The sequence below is a fragment of the Miniopterus schreibersii genome (genome assembly GCF_964146895.1).
Source record: "Miniopterus schreibersii genome assembly, chromosome: 11".
Lineage (NCBI taxonomy): Eukaryota > Metazoa > Chordata > Mammalia > Chiroptera > Miniopteridae > Miniopterus > Miniopterus schreibersii.
In genome coordinates this window covers 8,828,121-8,855,525 of record NC_138111.1, presented here as the reverse complement: position 1 = coordinate 8,855,525, position 27,405 = coordinate 8,828,121, and the positions used below count along the sequence as shown (strand labels likewise).

Genomic DNA, 27,405 nt, shown 5'->3' with positions numbered 1-27,405 from the left:
GTGCCTTGACCAGAAATGGAACTGGCAACCTTTCAGTACACAGGATGACTCACAACCAACTGAGCCATACTAGCCAGAGCTGCAAATATTCTAAAACTTCAAATTCCACACACTCACAAATACGTTGTACGACAGCAATAAAGAGAAAAGTGACAATTTCTCCACATTAGAAAAGAATCAGACAAAATGTTTGGAAGGAATCAATAATCTGTACTTGGTCAAAGACATCTACAGTGAATGAATATTCAAGATATTCTCCAAACTGTTGCTGTGCTATGAATTACTTATCAGGTACACTACAACTTGAGTTTCTCCCAAAAGATCAGACAATAAAACTTATGAGAGAGTAGTCATATAAAGAGTCCATTAACCAAACAGCTTGTTAAGTGTTCAAGATGAACCTCTGTTAGAGATAACAGCATAAGTACAATAAATGTGTTTACCTGAGGTGTCTCATGGCCTTTTCTACTATAATTCTGTATGAAGTCCACAAGGCCATGAACAACTGTTTTAACAGCTACCATTGCATTTTCTAGCTGCTCCCAAGTTGGTGAAACAGCATCTAAAATAAGCCACCAAGGAGATGGCATGGAGAAAAGAATCTGTTAGCAGAAATTCTTTTCTGTTATTATAAAAAGTATAAGCAATTGAGTATTTCCCCACCTACCTGGATTGGGGTCTATGTTTGCAAGAAGCTCTAAATGAGGCCTCAGTCTATTTAAGTTAGCTGGGTCACCTGTTCGTTGCAAAACAATTGTCAATTCCTGGACACTCTTTGCAAATGATTCTGGAGATTGCAGCTAACAAACAGAAGACAGAATGGTTTTTATGACATATCTATATTCAAATGCTTTCATTTAGTCAACATACTAAACAGGTTTTCAAGTGTCTTCAGACTCCATAGTAGGAGTATCAATGGTGAATTAGATTTTCACCTCAGAATCTGCCCTATGAAATTCATCATTAGACACTCAGAAAAAGTATTAGCTTTCTGGAGTCAAAATGTAGATGAACGACAGACTCTGTAAGTCAAGCTGCTTTTATGCTAATATCCTGTATTTGCTCCCCTATTGCCTCCCTTAGTTTATTTTGAAAGTTAAAAAAAAATTCAAAGAAAAAAAAGACTTTATAAGACTCTGATATTTAAAAAGTAGGAATCTCCAACTGAATCTCCTATTCTCTTTAGTCCCTTCAGAAGATTCCAGTATTCTCCAATGTAACAATGATATAAATCAGCATCTCTACTTTCACAAACCTTATCAATAATAGACTGCATGTGTGATTTATGCGCCAAGTCACCATATAGAAGTGAGGACCACTGCTCGGGTGAAATCCGGAGTCCTGCTTCCATAGCAATATGAACAATTTGGGCATCGTGTTCTCTGCGTAATGCCTCATAGCTCCGAAATTCCTCCTTTAGCTGCATCAGAGAAGAGTCTTCATCCCTTTTGGTAACCTAAACAATAGAAAGGAGAAAAACACCCAACCCATCAGAACTGGTCTGCTCTCCCTCCTCCCCTAAACAAACCTTTTTGGGGGGTACTGAGTAGGGGGAACCTACTATTTTCAGAAGAAGAAAATGACCATGCCACAAATTCTTTTTGGAACAAAACAGAACTTGCGTAATCTAATACATAATCCTGCCTTCCTCCAATGAACTCCGCAGCTGGTAGGGAAGAGATGTAAAATTATAGTATAGGTGCTATTATAAGGCTCCATGGCAGTGATTTTCAGCCAGTGTGCTGCAAGAATTTTTAAAACATATAATACCTGACACTGTTTAGTCAGGGGCACTGACCTCTTTTCCCTTAGGCTGTCAAATTAAAAAAATGACAACAGCCAACACAAGAGCCGTCTGGGGTGAATGAATCAAAATTATACCTATCTTTTTGTCAGATCAGCAAAACATATAATACATTTCTTGGTGTGCTGTAGAATTTTAGTTGTTAGTTTATGTGTGTCATGAGATGTAAAGGTTGAAAATCGCTGCACTAAGGCAATATAAAGGAAAGGCAATCAAATCTGACTGGTTGGGGAGAGAAGGGGTATCAGAGAACACTTTCCCCAGTTGGAAGTTACACAAACGGAGTCTCAAAGAATAAATAGGAGTTCCCCAGGCAAAAAAGGGTGAGGAATAGAATTCTAAGAAGAGTAGCAAGTGATAAAATAGAAACATGAAAGAGCTGAGAAAACAGAATTAGAGGCTAAGATGCAGGCTGGGAAAGAATCATAGAAGGCCTTGTATACGTTGGTTAGAAAGTTGGGGATCATCCTAAGGGAAATGGGAAGTCTCCAAGAACATTTAAGCAAAGGAGTGTCATAATCCGTCTAGCCAATGAGCACCACATGATAATTAAGAAATTTTCTGCCACCACAAAAATGATCACTAAGGTATTTATGAGCATTAATCTATACTTCATCTAATAAATAAAAAGTTCAAAAGTTACAGAGTTCACATGTGCTAAGTGAAATTATCTCCTTACCCAGTCATGCAGGTACATGGCCAAATAATTTCCACAAGAGACTACACACACTGATTCCTGAATCTCTGAAACTTGCTAATGGCCACAGTGAAATACAAAATTTAGTCTTCAGAATACCCAGGACTAGCCCAGGGTCTCAAACTGAGATTGGATAAATCATTCAAACTATTTAAAACAATGATTTCCTCATCAGTACAATGAAAATATTTCAGACCATTTCACTGGTTGTTTCTATTGCTGTTGTGGGCACATGAGAAACAGCAATATGCTCCCAAGAATATGAAAATGGGGAAATCTCCATTTTTACTCTTTTGTTATCCCTAAGACAACATATAGGCCATCTTCAGATTAAAAGCTTTAATAACACAGAGAATGAGATAAAAATAGTATTGGGCAAGTTAAAACACTTACCTACTCCTATAAAATTTTCAGTCTAGTTCCTGACTCCCTTTTAAGATGGTAAATATAAATGAACTGGGCTTCTTTAGTCCACTTTCACTATCCCAAGAGTCAAGTTTACCCAACTATTTCCTTATGTTGTGTTTTGTGTTACTGACACTTTCACATTTGTTCTTATTTTCAATAGGTAGTACCACAGATGCAATCCAACGCAGAAAGAAAAAAAACAGTTTGCCTTTAACTCTTATAAGCATTCTGCATTTGTGGAGGCCTCTAAACAAGGTGACACCCATTCTAGGAACCCTCTGCGTCACACACAGGCATGTAATGTTTAGACAGTTGCTTACTACTTACCTTAAAACAAGAAGCTCGATACAGTAGTTGCACAACATGACCAATACTTGTTTTTGATGCCTGAGGAAATCTTGGTTCTAGTCTTTGCACAACAAAAAGTACCAGAACTTTCCTTGAGAGAGCAGAACCATCTTCTAATGCCAGCAACACCAGCTTCAAGGCCTCTTCTTGCATAGCTAGAAGTAAGAAACGTGAGTTCATGATAAATGAGAACCCTGCAGATCATGCCTGTCACAGATTTCTTTGTATTAGTTTACAGTGGTTCATTTTCTAGTCTGTATTTAGTAAACACAAAAAGAAAACATCACACATACACAAATATAGTTTACTTAAAAAATATAGTCATCCACCCTTATCCAAAGAGGATATGTTCTAAGACCACCAGGGGATGCCTGAAGCTGTGAATTGTACTGAACCCTATATACAGGGGTGGGCAAAAGTAGGCTTACAGTTGTGAGTATGCGAAACAGAGGTTATTCTTTTTTTTTTTAATCCTCACCTGAGGACACACTTAGAGAGAAGAAGGGAGAGGAAGAGAATGAGCAAATGAGGGAGGGAGGGAGGGAGGGAGGGAGGGAGGGAGGGAGGGAGGGAGGGAGGGAGGGAGGGAGGGAGACCTACGTGAGAGAGAAACATCAATCGGTTGCCTTCCATACTGTGCGTACCCCAACCGGGGATTGACTAGCAACCTTTGGGTGCACAGGATGATGCTCAACCAACTCAGCCACTCTGGTTGGGTGAGAGCTTATTCTTGTATTATTTATTTATTAATTATTGTATCATTAATACAACTGTAAATCTACTTTTGCCAACCCTGTATAGTATGTTTTTTCCTGAACAGTAAGTCATCATTTAACACTGTCAATACGTTTTGCAACTTTAAGCAAAACAACCTACAATGAAACCAATTTTACCACAGACTAATTGATACAATCAAGAGCTAAGTTCCGACAGCATCTCATCAACGTTATATAATAATAAAACGATGTTGAACCAAATGTTATTCGAGAACCTGCTGTACATACATAATTATGATAAAGTTTAATTTATAAATTAGACACAGTAAGAGATTAACAGTAACTAAAAACAGAACAATTATATAATATACTGTAATAAAAGTTTTGTGAATGTGGTCTCTTTCTCAGAGTATCTTACTGTACTGTACTCATGATTTTTATGAAGATATGAGATGATACAATACCTACATGATGAGATGAAGTGAGGTGAATGACATAGGCATTGTGGCTTAACGTCAGTCTACTATAAGGGTTAACTGAACACAAGCAGTGAGACACATCTAATAACCAAGACGGCTACTAAGTGACTAATGGGCGGATAAAGTATACAGTGTGGATATGCTGGACAAAGGAATGATTCACAATGGCATGAGATTTCATCATGCTACTCAGAACAACGTGCAATTTAAAACTTTATTTCTGGAATTTTCCATTTAACATTTTTAGACCTCAGGTAACAAAAACTGCAGAAAAAGAAACCACAGATAAGGTTCCGGGACTACTGCAATCAAACAAAGGAAAACATACTTCCTATTAACCAACCAACCAGAACACAAGTCAACAGAACTTAACATATATCTTCTGTAGGTGTTCAATAATCAACTAGATAATGATCATGTTAAAGTGAAAATAAAAAGTCATTTATAAAACACACACACCTACTCTGACAATTAAATAACATGTAAAGGACACACAGTAGTCTTATGATAAATGGTAATTTTTTAATGTATGAAACTGTTACTCTGCCTGTCAGAACTATTTTGTATATAATTTTAAAGTGATATTAGCCTCTAGATGCAATATCTAAAGAATTAACTTATGTTGTTTTCTAGCCAGGGAAACCTTTAGAGAATAAATGGAAGAAAATAAATGCCATAAAAGACATTTTTGGAATAATTGACAAAACTGGAATATAAACCATTGTAGTATTATATCTATGTTAAATTTTTTTGAAACTGATGGACTGTTATATCAGAGTATCTCTGTTTCTACGAAACACACTTAAGGATTAATGGGTAAAGGGGCATGAAATACGCAACCTACTTTCAAATGGTTCGTAAGAGAGAGAGAGCGCGAACAATATAACAAATATAGCAAATTAAAACTAGTCAGTGTGGATAAAGAGTACACAGGAATTCTCTGCATTACTGTTTTAAATTTATTGATTTTAAAGAGAGAGAGAGAAAGGGAGAGAGGGAGGGGGAGAAGGGAAGGAGAGAGAGAGAAATGTTGATTTGTTGTTCCATCTACTTATGCATTCATTGGTTGATTCTTGTTTGTGCCCTGAACAGGGATTGAACCTGCAACCTTGGCATATCAACAACATTCTAACCAGCTGAGCCAGCCAACCAGGGCTTCTGTATTATTCTTGCAACTTTTCAGTAAATTTGGAATTATTTATAAGGGTCTCAAATACAAAACAGGGCACATTCAGTGAGGTCTAGCTTCTGTCCCTGTCTGCTTTCTCCTGGTTTCTTCCTCTTCTACATGAGTTTGTTATTTATAACCTTGTCTACCATTGTTCCTTTTGGAAAATATAAACAAATAAGGTAATGGCTGTCTCTCTCCCCCTTCCTTAGATAAAAAAGGTACTACAATAAGCATATTATTCTGCACCTTGCTTTTATTTTTTAACTTAATATATCTAGAGATCACACCCTGGCAGAATATATACACCTTCGTCATTCCTTTCGAAAGTTGCATGGGACTCCATTAGAAAGATATAGCAGGTTATTAAGCCAGTCTCCTATTCATAGACATTCAGATGACTTCAGATGTTTGCTGTGTGTTTTTTTTAATATATTTTTATTGATTTCAGAGAGAGGAAAGGAGAGGGAGAGAGAGATAGAAACATAAATGATGAGAGGGTCATTGATTGGCTGCCTCCTGCAAGTCCCCGACTGGGGATCGAGCCCACAACCTGGGCATGTGCCCTGACCAGGAATTGAACCCTGATCGCCGGGATGCTAGGTCGACGCTCAACCACTGAGCCATGCCCGGCCAGGCTGTTTGCTGTTTTAAACAGTGTTTTCTAACTTTATGCATCCTGTATTTTTTGCTGTATCTTTGGGATAGATTCCTGAAAATAGGGTGGTTGGGCCCAAGAAATAAATACATAGGTGATTTTGCTAGATACTGCCAAATTCCTCTAAAGTTTGTACCACTTTGCATTCCCACCAGTATTGGATGAAAGTACCTGTTTTCCACAGCCCTGACAACAGCATATATTGTCAAACTTTTGTATTCTGCCAATTTGACATGTGAGAAATGGTATTTCAGTATAATATTAATGTATATTTCTCTTAATATCAGTGAGCAATATCAGTATCTTTTTATATTTGAGGGCTATTTACATTACTTTTTCCTATGAATTGTCTGTTATACATCTTTTGTCAAGTTTTCAACTGGGTGGTTGGTATTTTTGAATTTTTAGAAGTATCTTCTGTATTAGTTGTATTAGTGCTTTATATGTGATAATACAAATATTTCCCAAAGTTTGCCATTTAATTTTAAACTTTAACTTTTTTGGTGATGTACTTTTTAAAAAATTATATAGTCAAATATCAATCTTTTCCGCTATAGCTTCTGGATTTGGAGTCAAAAACGTTTTCTACTTCTACATTATAAAGGCATTCACTCTTGTGTTTGTTTTTATTACTTGTATACTTTATTTTTTAATCATAAGTACTTCTGATTTATTTGGAATTTATGGACCTATAGAGTATAAGGAATTCATCCAATTTCATCTTTTTCCATATCTATTCATTTATCCAAATGCAACTTATTAAAAAAGGTTTCCTTCTCAAAAACAAACTCTACTTGGACTGTAATTCTAAATCAGAAAGGTAAAACAATAAATTTTCAGAAGATAACACAGGAAAGTAAGCCATAACCTTAAAAGATTTTTTAAACATAAGGTAAATGGTAGTTAGCATAAAGAAATCATCCCCTGATGATTCTTTTTTTTAAAAAAAATAATTTCTATGTTTTCCAACTTTTAAAAACAATCAAGAGTTTTTTATTTGTTTTTCATTTTTAAAAAGGTTTACTTTTCCTTTACTTACCACTTATGTAATCTTAGGCCTCTCTCTAACTCAGGTTTCTAGTTTGTAAAATTGGATCTGTGTCACCTCTTTTGAAGGACACTGAGGATTAAATGAAAAATTTATTCTAAAACACTACAGCACTGTCGATCATACAGATTATGATCAACAAAAACTGGCTTGTTTATCTTTAACTATGCCAAGCCTTGCATGTATAATAAAGATGGGTTGAGTCTGGGGATTCTCACCTACCTCTAGAAATTGGCATCCTCTAGCCCTGATAACCAATAAGAAAGGCAAGATAGTGATCTATCTTACCTGGCCCTAGAAACTGGCATCCTCGAGCCCTGACAGCAGCCCATAAGTTGGCAGACAATTGTTGAGGGTTCTGGTGCTGTAATATTAGTTCCGTTACAGTTCTTTCTCCAAGTGAACGGGCTGCTCGCATGGCTCTTACACGACCTTCTTCCTCTACCAGTTGACAATTTACAAGTGTCACCAGTTTCCTTTGCATTGGACGGCTCAGTGCACTCTGGTTCAAACTAGCTACACCTTTAGGAAAAAGGAAACAAAGAAAACTAAAGTTTTTTCAAATTAAAAAAGACAAGCCAATTTTTATTATCTGTATTTAGCTATTAAGCCACAATTCCTAATGAGTCTGCTATACAGTAATTTCCTTGTGTCATTCTTTTAAAATCAATTTGTCTCTATTTATTACTACTCACTAGTAATAGGAGCCTAATTTTTAGTTACTTCAAATTTTATTTAGGTATCCTGTTCTCTGGGTTATATGTGTTCCTCAAAAGACAGTACCTTTGGTTTAGTCTGTTTATTTAGTCTCTTTACTAAAATTACTGAAGGTAAATATAAAGTTGAGTGAATGAAAAGTTAAAAGTAATGATTATTAACAACTCTAATTTTTTTTATTATATACAAGACATTAAGAATACAACTTAGTGACAAGATCTTAGATCCTAATCCCTTTTCCCGACTCAAGGATATTGCTCCAGCACTTCTTGTCTCTCGCCCATATCATCAATTTTTCCCTTCCCACTTGATTATTTCCATCAGCATTAATAAGAACAAACAAGCTGTATTTCATCCATTTTAAAAATAAATCTATTTATCCCTCTTCTCCATTTCTTTCCTTCCTTTTGTAGCAAATCCTCTACAATGCCTATATTCACTATCTCCGATTCCTTTCTTTACCTTCTTTAAAACCTATTCCAATCAAGTTTTTGCCACTATCACTTGATAAAACTGATGGTCAGGACAATTTCCTCTACTTTGCTAAATCAATGGTCAATTCTCAATCCTTATCTTACTTGACCGTTCAACAGCACTCAACACAGATATCACTAACTCCTTTAAATACTTTTCTTTACATGGCTTCCCGAACACCCGCATTCTCTTAGATTTCTTACTTTCTTCTTTTTTTTTTCAGTTTCATTTTCTGATTTTATCTTTTCTTCCAGTCTTCTTAATGTTAAAGGGCCTCAGGACCCAGGTTTCAATTTCTTCTCTATCTATACTCACTACTTAGGTGATCTCATCTAGTCTTATTGCATGAAATACCATCTATATGTCAATGACTCCCCAAAGTTACAGTTCCTATACCTCAACCCTTAACATATATCCACCAGTTACTCAATAGCATTCGAGTGAAGATTTGTCATCTCAAACTTAACATGGCCAAAACCAGACTCCGGGTCTTCCTACCTAAACCTGTTCTACCTACAGTATCCCTTATCTGAACTTATGACAGCCTCTCTTTTCTTGTACTCAGGCCCCAAACCCAAGAGTCATACTTGACTCCACTCTTTCTCTCACACCCAATATCCAATAATTTAGGAAAGCCTCTTGGCCCTACCTTCAAAATATATCCACATCTCACTCACAATCTCCACTGATTATTAACTCTTGCCCTTTTATGCTAAATTCTCAATAGAGAAGCCAGAATGATCCTTTTAACATTAGTCAGATAGTGTCACTCCTCTGCTCAAAACCCTGGAGTGACTCCTGTTTTCACTCAGAGTAAAAGTGCATGTCTTTAATGTGGCCTATAAGTCTAACCATCATCTGGCCTGTTTCTTTGCATCTATGTCATTATTCTCCCCTTCACTCACAACTCTCCTGTTGTTGTTCTTTGAAGATACTACACATGCCCTGGGGGCTCTGCTATTTCATCTGCCTGGAACAGTCTTTTCCCAGGAACCTATGTAGCTAACTACCTCACCTCTTTCACTTCAAGTTCAAAAGTTACGTTCTTACTGAGGCCTACACTGATCACCTTATTTCAAATTGCAATCTGCCCTTCTCCCCTCACCCTGACATTTCCAGTCCCCCTAAATGTATTATTTCCATAGCAATGATCATTTATAACATACTACATAATTTACTTTTTTATTATACTTATTATTATACTTTCTTCCTTTTTTAAACGTAAGTGCTACAAGGGTATGCATATTTGCTCATGTATCCCAAGTACCAAAATAGTGCCTGGTACTACATGCTCTTTAGATATCTGTTCAATGAATGAATGAGGCGGGTAGGGTAAGTCTCTGAAAAAAGTCACTACGTCCAAAATATCACACAGTGCAAAGCACAGAACAGGAACAAAATAAATACCTGATTGATTTATTCATTCAATATTTTATTACATCTATGATGTGCTAACCACTGGATATGCAGTAATAAAACAGATTTGCACTTCTGTCACAGCATTTAAAATAATTTACTGCATTTACATTCCTATCACCCCCACAAGACTGCAGGCTCCATGAAGACAGGGACCATAACCACTGTAAGTGCTCAATAAAATTTAATGAATGATTGAATGAACACATGAACACATAAAATTGTCTTAATAGGACTTATCAAAACTAATATTCTGCTCTAGCACTATTAGTTTAATCAATCAATACAAATATTACATAAAGCTCAATATGTTGTATGTCTAATGAATTCTTAAATTAGTAACAATACTGGTTATTTTTAGAAAATAGTATAATAAATGTTTTCAATCAAAAGGTTTTCCAAGATCTCTCCAAGAAAACTCAGTTTCCAGAACTCAAAATGTTTTAGTAGGGTATCAACATCACATGTGTCACAGTAGACGTATTATAGCAAGGCCACCTCACTTTCTGGGGACGTACCTTTACCCCCACTGAGCGGTTTTAAGTAAAGCGCCAAATCCTCAACACACTTCTTTGCAACTTCGTAGTGCTTGCTCTCCCCTACATTACTTAACTTTACTGACTGATGGTCTGGTACCTGAAAACAAACAAAAAATGGAAGAAAGACATTCACCCAGCTTACAAACTGTATATATTTGATGATAATCTTGGTGAGTATAAAATTATAACACAGAGACATACATCGAGGTAGTTTAAATAAAATTAAAGCTAAACACCTAGTAAATCTGCTTTCTGAGAATCAAGAATATCATATTAATAGCAGGGGTTGGGTGGATTAATGAATGAAAAAAAGCAGGCAATTAACAGTATTGTATCAATGTTAATTTCTTGGGGTTGAAAACTATGTCATAATTTTGAAAGATGTTAATATTAGGGGAAGCTGCAGAAAGTTATACAGCTTCTCTGGATGTTTTGCAACTTTTTCTAAAAGTATTTCAAAACAAAAAGCAGGAAAAAAGGACAAGAATTTTTTTTCCCCTTAGCACTTAGTACCTTCTTACTATATAATGTACTTACTATATTTACTGCCCCCCCTTACTAGAATATAAGTACCACAAGACACAGTGTTATCAATGAAAGGTCAAAACTGCAGCTCTGTCATTTCTACAAGTGATCTTGAGTAAATTATTTAACTGCTCCAAGTCATGGCATCCCTATCTGCAAAATGAAAATGAAAATCCCTATTTCACTGTGCCATTATAAAAATTCAATTTAATTCAACAAATATTTATATTTATGGAGTGCTTACCAGGTGCCAAGCACAGTTTTAGGCACTAGGCCTCTATCAGTGTGCTAAACAGACAAAATTTTTTGCCTTTGTGGAGCTTACATTCTAGTGAAGAAAAGGCAGCCAATAAATTTTAAAAAACATAAATAAAAAACATAGTATGATGGAAGGTGATCAGTAAAAATTATACAACAAGAATAAGGGGAATTGGGAATACTGGAGAGAGGTTGCAATTTTAAGGTGGATGTCAGGATAGGCTTCCTTGGAAATCAGAACATTTGAAAAAAGACTTAAAAGAGAAGGGGCCAGCAGGCATGGCTCAGAGGTTGAGCATCCACATAGGATCCAGGAGATCGAAGTTTGATTCCCGGTCAGGGCACATGCCCAGGCTGAGGGCTCAATCCCTGGTGGGGGTTCGAAGGAGGAAGCCGATCAATGACTCATCACTGATGTTTCTATCTCTTTCCCCCTCTCCCTTGCTCTCTCTCTGAAATCAATAAAGATATATTAAAAAAAAAAGAGAGAGAGAAGGAATGAGCATTCTAGGCAAAGATAGGAGTCATTACAAAAGCCCTCAGGTGGGAATACTTCTGTCATATTTAACAACTGACTGGGAGGCAGTGTGGCTTAAGCAGAAAGAGTGAGGACAGTAGTAGTGGATGAGCTTGAAAAGATAATATAAGTCACACTGTATAAGCCTGCAGGCTTTTTTAAGGACCAACTAAAAGAACATTTATTTAAAAGACAAACAGAATACCTGACCTATAGCAGATGCTAAATAAATGGCAGCTAGTATTATTAGAAAAAGTCTACGGTATTTTATTGGGTCTAAGATGCCATTGTTTGCAAGAGGCACCATTAAGAAAAAAATGCTGCCATTTAAATTATGACACATTATTGATTACAGATGCATCTTGATTTCAGAGTGTCTAACTGGATATGAACATTGAAAAGAAATGCTGTGCTTTAAAAGGAAAACTTCAACTATGAAGATACTACGGAATGGGGTATTTTAATTCACTGAATTTTCTAAGAAGTGATTGATCAGAAAAATCCTTACTTTCTTGCTTTAATATGTAATGCATGATGTACAGAATCTTCTTCCTCACCTGTAAAATGGGGATAATAACTACCTGAAAAGCGACAGCAAGAATTAATAATAATATATGTTGAATATTTACCATCATACCTACACAAAGTAGGCCCTCATTAAATGAAAATTACTATAAATCTAGGGTTTTTCTCTGATTCAATAAAATGATTATATACAAATACAAATTTTGGCCATAGCACTGAACATAAACATAACCATAATAAAATTATGGTTTTGCATAAGGATTTATGACATTATTTAAAGAAAAATTTTTACAGAATACGATCATGAAAATCAGGTACACTGAATATTTTTTTATGTCTCAAATATCATTAAACATACTTTGTACCCCTTAATGAACAAAGTTCTATAATTATTAGTAAACTCTTGAACGCTTACCTGGGCTCCAACTAACTGGAGAAGTGCAAAGTTGACAGGAAGCACATCAATGTCTGTGTTGATGGCAGTCTGGTCAAAAGGACAAGCTTTTCGGTGAAGTTTATTCAAGCAGGTCTTGCAAACAGTGTGTGAACAACCTAAACTGATGGGTTTGTGCACATTCTCATCAAATTCATTATAGCAGATTGGACAGGACAGAAATTCTGTCCATTGAGCTGCCTGCACAGGCATTGTGGAAGCTGGATGCTCGGGTTAGCAGTCTAGCAGGTCATTATTTTGCTGTGTAGTGTTTTGTAAGCTGGAAATGGACAAAAGTAAGATTTAACCACGTATTCATCATTCACCTTTTAAGAGCTAACTGTAAAGTCAACCACCATAGCCTCAAAACCTAAAACATTTCTGAATAACTTTATATGTTTGGGATGTCTTTTTCTTTAAGGCTATTTGCTGAATTAAATTTCTGAAATTTTGTCCAGAAACATTATTCTAATAGTGTTCCTTTCAACTAAACATATTTATAGTGGTTGCTAATATAACAATCATCAAAGCTTTCATCTATTTTTCTTAATGACCACATCAAGTGAGCAGATTAACGTTCCACATTTCATTTTTAGGAAAAAACAAATTAATTTGGATTCCTGATTTTTTTTAAAAGTGTTTCCCATGGGTATGTACCACCCCAAAACATATTAAGATCTAGCCTAAGAGCCAGTGAACTCTGGAAACCATTGATCCGAACAGTATCATAGTGAGTCAAGTGTTAAGAAACAGCTTTGCGCCAGCTGGGCGTGGCTCAGCGGTTGAGCCTGAACCTACGATCCAGGAGATCAGTTTGATTCCTGGTCAGGGCACATACCCGGGCTTGATCCCCAGTTGGTGGAATGCAGGAGGCAGCGGATCAAAGACTCTCTCATCATTGATGTTTCTCTCTCTCTCCCTCCCTCTCTCTGAAATCAATAAAGATATATTTTAAAAAAGAAACAAAAAGAAACAGCTTTGCCACCTGAATGACCACATCAGTCAAGGATATATGTTCAACTTGACAGCTTCACAAAAGAGGAAATCTCTGGTCAGGACTTGATTAGAAGGCTAACTGAGGTATTGAAAATAAAGGTGTAAAAGACGACTGTGACGACAGAGCTGTTCATCCACAAATGAAAGATGCTAACCTCAAAATACACTTCCGAAGTGAAAAAGAAAGAAAATACTGTCTTACAAACCTTGAATGTGATTCCTACAATACTTTTGACAAATCATTTAGTGATAGATAAGCATATATTACCAAAAACTGTCAGATCCAATGAGCAAAATACAGAACAATAAAACAGCTGGGGCCAGTTGGCTCAGTTGGTTGGAGCATCGTCCCATGCACCTAAGGGTCACAGGTTCGATTCCCAGTCAGGGCACATATCCAGGTTGCAGGATTGATCCCCTGCTGGGACATGTACAAGAGGCAACTGATCCATGTTTCTCTGTCACATCGATTTTTTTTTTCTCTCTCTCCCCCTTCTTCTCTCTCTAGAGTCAATGAAAAACAAGGCCTCAGGTGAGGATTAAAAAATAATTTAAAAAATACTTTTTAGAAGAACAAAACAATGTTAGCATCTAATAATTCTAAATTTAAAGAAATGCAAAATATAAATTTCTATTTTTGCTATTATAGTGTGAGAAAAATTATATTTGCGTATGATTAAAAGCCACATGGAAAAATAACAGCAAGATTTATTTTCCTATTCCTAAGATCAAAATGTTTGTTCCGTAATTTTTAGTAAAATATTTATTATCAAAATTATACTGTTCTCTAATTAAAATCTTTAGATACCTAACTTGAACATTCTACAGTTCACAAATTTCGTGTATCTTCCAACACTAAACTTATATAAGTCTGACAAAGGCTCTCTGGTGAACAAGAAAACTAGGTATTTAGGGCAATTATACAGCCAGTGGTTTATTTCATAAGAATGTTTACCAATCCAAATATATTAGTTCCATAGAAATTAGATGTTAAAAAAAATGAAGTCAGATTTAGGACAGAAAGGTATATAACTGATTCTCCAATATCCTCACATGCAAATGAAGAATTTTATTAGCCTTTATTGTGCTTTTATGATCACAAAATCTAAGGTTTAAAAAATATCTTGTAAAAATAAATGACAGAGCTTGTTATGTAAAAAGCACCCTATACAAACTTTTCCTCAAACAACTCTAATGGAATGTATCTAATATACATTGCCACACCTATTAATGCCATCAATCTTAAAACCAGTTAGTTGGCTTCCAACTTTAGAGATGAGCACTAAGTAGGCGAACACATCACTCCCTGAAACTATTTAACATTTTTAATGTTCAGCTTACCAGGCTGCAGAATTATACAAGGAAAGGGCCTCTAAGGAAGAATAAATTTTATCTTAAATCTACTACTGAGGGCCCTAATTCAGTTAATAACTTGAACCGAAAAATATTTATCAAAACAAGACACTGCATCTATTTTTTTTTTTAATAACGGTGACCTATTTGGAAATGCTAATTCAGGGGGTCAGGGGATAACAGGCCACTGAGTTATAAATTAGTAGCAAATACTCTGTCCTTATAGTTTTCCAAGACTATCCCAAAATGCTTTACATTGAAGTTAGTGTGTGAAAGGGAAGCATTCATTTTTGAACTAAACATAAAAATGCTGTTTTTCATATTTATGCTTAGTAGCTTTGAAGTGTTTCAAATTATTCCAGAATACACTTGATGGTTTTATGTTATAATATCCCCTATGTGTTTCTAGGTCTACAAACACCAGATGTTATAATATTATTAAACTTGAATTTCTAGTAGAAATTTAATACCTTTAAAAAACAACTTCTGCCAAAATTTTGACAGTAACTGCCAAATTGTCCTTCTGCTATGTGTCAGATTCTAACTATCTGGCAGGAAAATTATGCACTAAATTTTCCTTATATAATATATAAGGAATGATTTGATTTTTTTAATATGTTTTTCTTCAGTGTCATTATCAATAAATTCTAGATTCCTCAATAAAGACAAAATAAAAATTTACCTAAAACACACAAGTCCATGTGGTCCATTAAAATGTTTAATTAGTAATTACAAAATAGGACTTTCATTTCTTTAAAAAAGGCACTTTGTAAACATTTACCTAGAAAATATTTTTATAATCATCAAGAATGATGAGACTATTGTCTTTATAATTTTTAAAAGCATCTAATGAACAATGGAAAGCTGAGAATATATATTAATGTGTAAAATTTCTAGATTTATATTACTACATTCTATAGTAACTTATTTGAATCTATGGAAACCTAAATTGCTAATAACATTTACAGTTATATTGAAGTATTCATCCTAAAGATGCTCACAAAACATCTCAAGTTGAGATAAAATGGATTAAAAAGCTCACAATTCTAGATATGCAAAGAGCCTATTTAAGAAAAACATTCTAATTAAATTATTTGTATTAACTAATTTCAGTTACTAGTTACTAAAATTGAAGAGTAAAAAGATAAGGCATACAAGTGAGAAACACTAAATTAAAGGTGGGACTTTAAACATGTTTTTACTCAAGTAATTTTTCAGACTATAAGTTCCTTGTTACGAATACTAACTCATAAATAGAAAGAGTAATAGACATCTCTCATACGATGCAAATCACAAACTGCTTTAAGAGCAAACTGCATGCCAGCTAAGTACTTTCATTTTCTCATAACAGTCTGCCATGATATTATGCAGCTAGTTTATGACTATGGCACCTGATTTTAAAATGCCAGAATAAAGTTTATGCCTCTTTCACTACTGTATAATTTATATATATATACATACACACACAGACACATACATACATATATATAGTATTTTATAAACATGTAAATGTTAGGGCTCAGGTCTGTTAATTAAAACACTCATTGTTTTCATTCTAGTTCACCCACGTGAATAATTTAAGCTACTGAAATGGCCCCGGCCGGTATTGCTTAATGGTTAGACCATTGGCCCACACACAAAAGGGTCTCGGGTTTGGTATCTGGTCAAGGGCAGGTACCTGGGTTGCAGGTTCACTCCCCGCCCAAATGGGGTGCCTGCGGGAGGAAACCAGTCTATGTCTCTCTCTCTCTCTCTCCCCTTTCTCCCCCCCACCCCACTCTCTCTGAAAAGCAATGGAAAAAAATATCCTCAGGTGAGGATTAACAACAAAAACTACTGAAATGGACTTTTAACAGTACTTCTTTTGAAAACCTTTAAAATAATTATTTTTGGACTTGAAAACATAGTAATTAAAGCATCCTAAATACAATTTAGATCTTAACTTATAAACAAACAAAACCAATGAAAATAATCTGTAAACTTGAAAACTAAGCATTTAAACATATCAAAAGGATTGAAGCAATAGGAACTGAATTACAGTCTTAAAGACTGCTATGTAACTTTAGTATAAATTAAAAAAGATTTTTGACTTAAGTTTTACTTCAACCCACTATGGGGTTGAACTCAGTTTTTTATTCAGTATGAGGTTTTTAACTTTCAATGTCTTCCAATAGAACAATAATTAAATGATTTTCTATTTTAATTAATATAACCAAATAAAGTTTTGCTTCTTTAGTGATGACTAGACTTGAAAAATACTTATTTTTGAGACAGAACTTTTTTCTGCCTACCAAATAATGGTCACTGCATAATTTTATTCTTCATATTACCAAAACCTTTGGAGTATTCTGATTTTAAGAGGATACTCTGTCAGGAAACTGTTGATTTTTATGTATCTTCTTTTAATTCAGATAATTTATTTCTTGGAAGAGATCCTCTAGAACAACACTGTCCAACAGAAATATAATGCAAGCCAGAAGTAATTTAAAATTTTCTGGTAGTCATATTAAAAAAGGGAAAAACAGGTGAAATTTATTTTAATATCTTTTCTTTAACCTAATTTATCCAAAGTATCATTTCAACAGGTAATCAATGTAAAAAAAAAATTTGAGATGTTTTAAACTCTTTTCTTTTTTGTACTAAGTTTTCAAAATCTGGTGTGCATTTTACACTTTCAGCACATCTCAATTCATATCTGCCACATTTCAAGTCCTCAATTGCTATGTGTGACTATTAGCTAGTACTGGACAATGAAACTCTCCTCAAAATTAGACAGTAGTACTCAAAAAGTCACGCCTACACTTAAGAAGGTTTTCGTAACACTAGAGAACTCTGAGGATCATAAAGATGTAACTTACAACAGTTAGGAGACTGGGTGCAAAACATTATTTTTAATTTTTGGCTAGATTTATTTTAACACATGCTTCCTTTTTCTCGTGGTAGAAAGTGAAACTTCAGTCCAGTCCAAAACAATATGCAAGCACTTATTATGACAAAACCTTGTTGTAAGTGTACTTAGCGTTCTTAGATATTACATACAAGGTAGAAGTTCTATTTTCGAGTATAAAATTCTGTGTAAAGAAAAATGTTTTCCCTCCCAAAAGAATATTTAACTTTTTCAAACTAAAAGACACAGCAAATTACAAAAGCAGAAAATGAATTAATGAAAACGTGAACAAAGGACACAAAGTCTCCTCACATGTCAGGTTAACAACATGCAATGTAATAACAGGTCAGGAGTACCTCAAAGCACCCACTAATGAACACGACAGCAATTAAATGCTCAAAGAATAGGAGCTAGTTTGAATTATACCATCTGCTTTTGGAATATATGTTTAACATTTTGTTCTTCTAGCAAATTTCCAAACTCTACAATTTTTAAAACAGGAATCTCCAACAAAAATGGCAATATTGGAAAAATGGTCTCTATTTTTTCAAGAATTGAATGTGGATGTAAACAGACAAGGCATGTTATGTTAGAACAGTGGTGTAGCTCTTTAGACAGATAAAAGGTAATAATGGGTAAACGCGAGAACTCAACGATTCAAGAAGCCTTAGCTAAATTTGTATATTTAACTATAAAACGGCTCCACAGGCTAAAACATTTGTTTCTTTGCTTTGGGGAAATTATAGCAATTTAGTATAGCAACAATAGCTTTCGCAGGTTAATCAAAAGTTCCTACTGGAACGTAAAAGTTTGACTAATACAAAAATGGAAAACATTACTTAAGCACTTATTTGGGATACAAAGTCATTCTAATCACAGCGGGTGGGAGAGAATAGGGATTTAAAAGAAGGGACCTGGGTAAGTGAAGAGTAGGAAAATTAACAGGGAACGTAGGTGGTTATAAAAAAAAAAAAGAAAGAAACAGGTTAGGAATAACGAGATTAGATCTACTTTATGTCAGTGATTACGTGAGACTATCCTGGTGTCAAGGGTCTACCTGCCAGTATCTTAAAACTCTTCTGTGATTCGAAAGCTGTAAATGACAGCTACCCTCATCTTCTCCTTTCCTGAAAGCTAAGGACAGAGGGAAGTAGATCTGCAGCTGAGAAACAAAGATGCTTTCTACCATTCTTCTAAGATGGTGGAAGAGTCTCCCCTTAAGAGGCTTCCCCAAGAAGGAAAAATGAAAGAGGGGAAGAAGAAAGCCGTAGCAGAATTCCCCGGCTCCGTTTCAAGCCAGTGCTCCGTCACATCCACTCTGCAACCACCCCGTCCCGGCCGTCTCCCTCCCAGGAGGTTAAGCCCTCCCAGGGCATTGTTTGGCCAGGGTCCCTATTTACCACTCAGATCGCCTCCACCATCCCTGCATTAGGATCTTGGGAAGCCCCAGGGCAGAAAGCCGAAAAGCTAGGCGAGGACTTGGTTCCGAGAACCTCCTCCAAACCCCCTCTTACTAACTGGTGTAGAAAGGAAAGGGAAGCCTGGCCCTTGCTTGGGTGGATTCCTTAGGGGTCAGAGGCGTCCCCTCGACAGGAGTCGAAGGGAGGTGGCCATTTGCGCCAGGCCTGGGTATTGAAAAAGCCCGACCAAGGCGAGGGGCCTCCTCGGTCCCCAGACTCCCGGTCCGGGTGTCAGGTGCGGCCCTCAGTTCCCAGCCCTCCAGGCACCGGCAACGACAGCTTACAGGCCCCGGGCTGAGACAGGTCCCCCGCCCGACCGCCGGGGACCAGAGACCCGGACTGGGGCCCGAGACGCATCGTGCCCGCCCCCGCCCTACCTGTGGGGGCCCGGGCGGGGTCGCTAAGGGCCGCTCCCGGGAGCCCCGCGACGGCGCGGCTCGGCGACAGAAGCGCCTCGTCTCGCCGGGGCAGAGCTCGGCGGCGGTTTCACGGCTTCAAACTCCATCGGGAGCTACAGGGACAGCCCCGTTGGCGGCGGCGGAGGCCGCAACCGGGCCTCCTCCTCCTCCTCCCTCCACCTCCCTCTCCCTCTCTTCTCCTCCTCCTCCTCCTCCTCACCACGGAGGCGGACCTGGAGGGATCCTGACCTAACTCTCGCGAGAAGATACTCCCCACTTCACGCGAGACCACACAAGACCGGGAGTAGGGGCGGTGGAAGAGAAGCGTAGTAGCCCCTGCCACCTGGACTGCGCACTAGCTTCCCTCTGGTGGAGCCGAACCACCCTGGTCACGTGACTAGGGAGACCCGGAGTACTGTGGGAGGTGCTTTTAGGCTGCCTAGGCAAGCCGAAGGGGTTTATGGGAAACTCCCTGCACATTCATCGGCTCTGTGAGCCAGCCCCTTAGACATTGGTTTGAGCCAGTGTCTGACTGACTGCCCTCGTGAAAACCATGGTATCCATTTAACATAATCTGCTACATGGGTGTTACATTCTAATCACGCTCCCACATTCAAATGCTGACCCCATCCCTCAATGCCTCTAGGTGCCAAGCAACCTCTTTTTAAAAAGAGAGAGTATTTGTTTGGCAGGCAATAACATGCTTACCTCTTTACTAAAGAGAAAACAGCTCCTCAGAAGCTGGCAGGCATCAAAATTCAAGCACAAATTCTGGCCTTATTAACTACGTAAATATTTGTTGCAGGGTTTTTTCACAGTAAACTGCAAGGTAGAAATTATTCTCACTGTTTTTATATCAGAGTAGTCTGGGAATAGGGATAAGGGAATTAATATTTATAGGCTACTTACAATGTGCCAGGTCCTGTGTTAATAAAATTTTCGTTTTTACTATTTTTACTTTTGTATTTCATTTACTTGTCAAAATAATCCTAAAAGGCAGATACTATGTATTCTTTGTTCCTGATGAGAAACTGAAAACAGAGATTAAGAAAATGGCCATGAATTGTAATTAAACTCAAGGCACTTTCCAATGTGAAACCAGATGTCCAACAAAAGCATCTATGGAAGTAAACCCACCATGAACTAGAAGACATATGGATAAGTACTTTATAAACTATAATGAGCTTAAAAATAAATATGGTTATTACTGTTCGGAAAGTGAAAAACATCAGTGTGTTTTTAAAAAAATATTCAATGGCCACATCAAAGACTTTTCTCCGGTACATTTTTGTCCTTTTCATCTTTTATGAAGTATATGCCAGTCCTAGAGAAGAGTTCCCAGCAATGGCTCATGTGGCTCAGCTGTCCACTCAACTAGATAGTGATGGGTGTGTGTGTGTGTATACACACACATATATACACATACACATGCGTATGTACATATATATGTGTTTTCCATTTTACTGGACAGTTGTACATGATGATCTGATAAAATTTTTTCAAAGGTGGCCTGACCATTCACTATATTTAGAATTACAATCAGAATTCCCCTTCCCTGGAACTCCCTACTTAATTTTCTCCAACTCTATTTCCAAAATCTGACATACATTAATTTTACTTATTTCTTTACATTTGTCTCCCTCCACTAGACTTTCAGTTTCATGAAAGCAGGGATTTTTGTTGGTATACCTAACTTCTAGATATTGTAAGGACTCTATAAATATTTGTTACATGCATGATTAAATGGATAGCCAGGAGAAATAGTTTCCTTATTTAAAATTTATAGATATAGACAAAACACAAAGCTCTCCATTCCCATTTTCAGTTTATTATTTCTTATGTAAACGTATAGGATAGTTACATCCAAGGAAAAAGGGAAAGGATTTTCTCTTACACCAAAGTAACAACTACCTTTCCAAGATCTTTTATACAAAAATGCAGTAAATGAAGAGGCTAAAGGCAAACATATTGCATTTTCCCCATCATATCGAAATACAAACTAAAAGTGAATGTTTAAATGAATAAATTCAACACTTTACTTTGTCATACCTGCATCTCAAAATATTTCATTTTCCTGAAACTGTTTAAGCACATCATGCAAACATCCATTCTCCTAGAAATGTTCTGAGATCACTCTGTGCTAACTGAACAGAAATAAATAAATAAATAACAACCATTATTTTCACAAAACACCCCTCCCCCCACGCAAAAATTTCAAAGTGCTTACAAAATATTTCACAAGAATCTTACAAGGCACACATAAAACTTAAACATAGGTCAACCATAATTCTTTTTAAACATCAAAGATAATTCCTAAAAAACAGAAACAAAAAAAGTTTACTACTATTTGTTCACCCACCACTATCTGCATCCCTCCCCGACAAAATTTCACCCTAGAAAGCAAAAAAAATACTTCAGTCACAAACTATTCTGAAAGAAAAATGTTTTCATGCCAATCATAGATCAAATGGGACAGAAATTTGAGCACTGCCCTATCATGTTCTCCAGTGGAAGAAAAAACTATTAGCTTTAGAAAAATTCTGTCTTCAATGGAATGAACAAACAGCAACATTCACAGACACCAAACTCTCCTTTTTTGCTTTCCCCTCTTCCCTGTTCTTAGGAACTCTGCTAGATTTAAATATGAAATCACAGAATTTTAGACCTGGAAATGATGTCACAAATTATCAAGATCAAAGTTATTTTGCATATAAATTTAAGAGCTCAAGAAGAGGTGACCTGTCCAATGATACTAAATGGTGACCTGGTGGGGAGCATAAAGTTGGGTTTCTTATCAAATTTGAGAGCTGGATTCTTTAGTCTCTCCCAGAGTTAAAATTCTATAGAAAATACATTCTTCACAAGTATCACCAAAAAAGATAATTAACATTTATAACAACCAACATGTGATTCATCTCAAAATTCTTATAAATGGTACAAAGTATATTACATATTAAAATATGGAAGGGCTTCAACAGAGACTAAATAAAGCTGAGGTGAGTAAAAAAGGAATAGAATATCTTGAAAGTAAGATGCATGCAGCCAGGCTTCTTTATTACAAGTGGTTCCTGTCTTTTAGAGAATATGATTTGCTCTGCCAAATACTTTAATCTGTGTTATGGCAAAAAAACTTGTTATATGTAGACAAGGATGTTAGAGAGCAATGACTCATAACACAATCTGAAATATTACTCTCAATATGTTCATGGTTATGCTTTTGGCACATTTCTGGAAATATAGCATAAAACTCTAAAGATGGTTAAGATTTTTGTCAACACATAGTAAATGAAAATGGAATTAATGTTAATGAAAAGTTATTAATAATTAAGAGAACACTAATAGGTACCCATGTTAAAACTGTTCATCTAGTGATAGCAAGAAAATTAACATGTTGCCCACCTGGGCATGGCTCAGTGGTTGAGCGTCAATCTAGGATCCAGGAGATTAGGGTTTGATTCCCAGTCAGGGCACATGCCCGGGTTGTGGGCTGCAGCCGATCAATGACTCTCTCATCATTGATATTTCTATCTCTCTCTCTCCCTCTCCCTTCCTCTCTCTGAAATCAATAAAGATATATATATTTTAAAAAAAGAAAATTAACATGTATTGACAATCCAGAATAAAAAGGAATGAACTACTGACACACACAACATGGATGAATCAATCTCAAAGGCATAATACTAGGTGAAAGAAGCATCTCAAAAGGGCACGTTATCAGATTCCATTTATGACATTCCAGAAACATAGATATGGAGAATTGTTGGCAAGCTTTAGAGTTAGGAGGAGGAACTCACGACAAAAGGGCAGCATAAGGGAGATTTGGGGGGTGATGGAATGCTTTGTATCCTAATTACAGTGGTGGTTGTACGAATCTATACATGTGTTAAAATTCATGAAGCTGTATACCAAAAACAAATCATTTAGCAGAGGGCATCACTGTTCAAAAAAGGAAACGAGCAATGAGAAGCAGCTAGATATGGGAAGTGTTCCTCTCTCTGATGACCTCAAAGATGTCTGTTACAAATGTTTTCAGCACACCATTTCTATTACATAGACACAAAATTGACAAAGGTCAATTTACTATATGTTAACTAAAAAATAATAAATAAATAAATTTTAAAAAGAAAAGGGTAGAACAAATATCTTTGGTAAGGTCGGGATTTCTAAAAAGGTAATTTTTTAGAGCTTCAAGCCAATGGTTTAATTTTACTGGCCACAAAATTAATAGATGCCACTGCATTAAATAAAATCAAGACATTTGAGCCTAATTAATAATTTATAAAATATATATATTAACAAGTCATGGAAATAGCATTTTAAGAAATGTATAAGAAAATTCTGCTACTCCCAAGTGAATATGAATTGTGTTCCTTTACATTTTAAGACAACAGGTACCTTGGTGTTTAGTTTACAATCACAAACCAGTTGGTTAAAAAATTTACCTGTCCTATCTGTTCTTAAAGTGATGATTAATAATGGATAATAGGGTGTTTTAAAATTGATTTTCTTTTCCCATTATCCTAATTAATTAAAGTTATTACATGGTTAGATTATTTTACACTTCCATCAATTATCTAGAGTTAAAATCCGAATATGGAAACACTGTTGGAACCTCTGTCATTGGAATCAAAAATATTTAAGGGAACAGTATCTCTGTAGGTATACCACTGGGACTTATATAATACACGACATGAGAGAGCACTCCATCAGCTTTATCACGTCTCCCACACTTTGGAACTCATAGTATCTAAGTTCAGAAAGAATAATGTGTAGGCAGACCAAAAATAAGACCCAAAGATAAGGAGGAAATGCAATATCACGAGTGGTGCATTTCTATAGAAAGACTTCCCTAACAGAATAACATCTGGCTTCCACAGCAAGGTGAGATTCTAATTATAATAGATTTTGCCTTTTGAGATCATGAATGGGTATTTTTTCACCACTGCTCCGGCCATGGACAGAAGTTACATGCTTTTTGAGAGCAGATTTGTGCTTGAAATCCATGTCACAACACTGGCATTTGTACGGCCGATCCCCACTGTGTATGTTCAAGTGGTCCTGCAGCGTGCTTTTAGCAGTGAATGTCTTCAAGCACACAGTACACTGAAAGGGCCGTATGCCCATGTGCCCTCGAATGTGCCGGTTGAGATTTTTCTTCTGTGTAAATGTTTTCCCACACTGTAAGCACAAGAACAGTTTATGCATCTTTAGGTGGCGCAAATAGTTTTCAACATGAAGAAATCCTCGTGGACACCTGGGGCACTGGTGTCTAAGTGAATAAACATCCTCCAGATTCTGAATCTCATTAGCTGTACCATGACTTCCTTCAGCATTCCCACAAAATGAGCCCTGATCTTGATTCCCAGGAACTTCTGCCACTCTGCTTTCAACCGTAGAATTGATGAGTGAATGCTGTGTTTCAGAAAAATACATGCTTGCTTTTGAAGAGGTACAAGGCTGTGAAAACTGCCCATTTTCTACGCCAGCAGTACTGATAGATTCCACATGGAGGATACAAATTTCATTGTCTTTAAAACCTATATCGACGGAAGAAAGCTCTGGTGACTTCATTTCCTGTCTCTCTGATGTCAAGCTCTCTACTGTAGACTGCAAAGCATTGCTTTCCTCTTCTTTAACGTGGAAATCTATGTTTACAGGACTATCTTCTGAAATTTCGATTATCTCACAGTCTTTATCTGTATTTTCTTCTTCATTCTTAACATCTGGGTTGGAGGACTGACACAGGTCGGTATGTTGATTGTTGTTTTTCATAGAAAGATCAATTTCCAGGTATCCTGACAAAGCTTCTGTACACTTTTCCACAATGTGAACCATCTGAAGGTAACTAGCAGCAGTCAAGTATTTCAAAAGCTCTTTCCTTTTAACTTCAAGTGCTCCAGTATAGCAAGAGAGTAACAATTTTCTGCCAACTTCTGCACTCTGCAAGATGGTGATTCTGACATGTTTTGACTGCGTAAGTAAAAACTGATCTCTCATGAAGGTGGAGCAAGCAGCTAGTATCACCTTGTGCCCCTGGAATTCGGTGTCATTAATATAAATTGACACATCACAAAATAAATTCTGCTGTCTCAAGAGATTCATTTTCTGCAAGACTACATCTCCTTGCTGTTCAAACTGGAAGTGCAGGACATCAGACTCCGCAGCCATGGTCACAATCTAAGCAGAATAAAATACAAACATTGATGTACGGATAGGGAATGCATTCCTATACTGCGATAGTAAAAACAAACAACTTTTTAAAATCCCAAACCTAAATTGGGGAAAAGAATACTCAAATTCTATTCTGGGTGCTAAGAGTGAACTACTATTCCACCATCTTAAAACCCAGAAAATTAAAGTGCATTTCTCTATGACCTGTGGCACATTTTTCATATTTTTGTTACAGCACTTATTATATTTAATTGTACTTAAGAACTCCTATGTTTTTCTCCTTGGCTAAATTTATGTGGCTTGTGGTGTTAATGCACACTACTAAAGTGGATTTAACAGTTTCCCATATTAGAAACCTTAACAGACTCTCCAAACTTTGGACTCCCCATCACTACTGTAGGTCTCTACTCTGTTCACCTGGACCATTGCCATGTCTTCCAACAGTTCTCCTTGAAACCAGTCTCCTATATTCCAAACTACCCTCCTGAATGTCACCAGAACTGACATCTTTTAAAACTTTTCTTTTTTCCCCTCTGTCTTCTGCTTTCCTCTACCTACAGGACAGCCAAACCTTCTTAGCAAATAAAAGATCCTTCGTTACTTGGCCCTAAGCACCTTCATAGCTTTCTTTCCTCTACTCTTTTCCATAGAAGCTCCTTCGAAGTTCAGATTTTCACCACTGCCCAGGGGAGAAGACTCGAATGCACCCTTGCACGTGTTACACTCGCGCTGCCAGTTACTTTTTCCAACTAGTGATTTGGCTCCTTTAAGGCCCAAATCAAGTAAGACTTCTGTGACGACGACTTCTGTCTCCCCCGTAAGAGTCAGTTGTCCAGAGCATCACGAAATCGTGCCTGGTTCATCTGAGCTCCTGCAGCGAGCACTAGGGCCCAGCACGGAGCGGGGGCAGCTTAGGGTACATGTGTCGGACTGAATCCAGATACCCGGTGGCCGGGAAGATCCGCCAGCTCCCCACAGGTCTTCCCGAGCCGAGCCTTCAGGGCTAAGGCCCTGTGGCCCAGCTGGCTGCAGGACCTGCTCAGCACTCCCGGGCGGCGCCCAGCTGCCCTCCTCCTCGGCTTGTCCACCTGTCCGAGTGACCCCGGCGCTCACTCACCCACTCGGAAAACCAGAACCCAGGTTTCCGCGGCGGCAGCGGCCCCGACCGGAAGGTGGGCTTAGCCTGGGAGGAAGCACATCCGGTGCCAAGGAGCTTTCTTCCGCCCGGGCGGCCTGGGAGTCCCGGAAGGACATCCTGAGATCTTCCCCCTTCCTCACGCCCCCAACCCGCGGGTTGACGGACGCCCGCATTCCCGCAACTCCCTTCTCTCCTGTCCCAGTGTCGGCTCGCGGGCCATTGCCCTCCGTGAGTTCTCCCCAACCTCCGTGTCGCAGACGGGTTGTGAAGTT

General features: G+C 37.2%; 2 protein-coding genes across 5 annotated transcripts in view; both read right to left on the bottom strand.

Moving 5' to 3' along the window:
- RC3H2 (ring finger and CCCH-type domains 2) overlaps positions 1–20,054 on the bottom strand; it is a 40,264-nt gene extending 20,210 nt beyond the window's left edge. For 3 of the 4 annotated variants that reach the window (XM_081152360.1, XM_081152361.1, XM_081152362.1), the window contains exons 1-8: positions 19,804–20,054; positions 12,713–13,010; positions 10,452–10,569; positions 7,615–7,848; positions 3,237–3,412; positions 1,256–1,456; positions 668–800; positions 444–562 (exon numbers count right to left, since the gene is read on the bottom strand). In XM_081152360.1, the coding sequence (XP_081008486.1) occupies positions 444–562; positions 668–800; positions 1,256–1,456; positions 3,237–3,412; positions 7,615–7,848; positions 10,452–10,569; positions 12,713–12,943 (1,212 nt within the window). In that variant the 5' untranslated portion in view covers positions 12,944–13,010; positions 19,804–20,054. Of the gene's footprint in view, positions 1–443; positions 563–667; positions 801–1,255; positions 1,457–3,236; positions 3,413–7,614; positions 7,849–10,451; positions 10,570–12,280; positions 12,357–12,712; positions 13,011–19,803 lie in introns of those variants that run through there. The other variant, XM_081152363.1, reaches the window with a different exon arrangement.
- Positions 20,055–24,615: 4,561 nt separating this feature from the next.
- Positions 24,616–27,193, bottom strand: ZBTB6 (zinc finger and BTB domain containing 6). The gene is made up of 2 exons (XM_081151700.1): positions 27,113–27,193; positions 24,616–26,001 (listed from the first exon to the last, which is right to left on the bottom strand). Exon 2 carries the CDS (start codon positions 25,990–25,992, stop codon positions 24,718–24,720), a length of 1,275 nt encoding a protein of 424 aa, XP_081007826.1. The 5' UTR covers positions 25,993–26,001; positions 27,113–27,193; the 3' UTR covers positions 24,616–24,717.
- Positions 27,194–27,405: the final 212 nt, after the last annotated feature.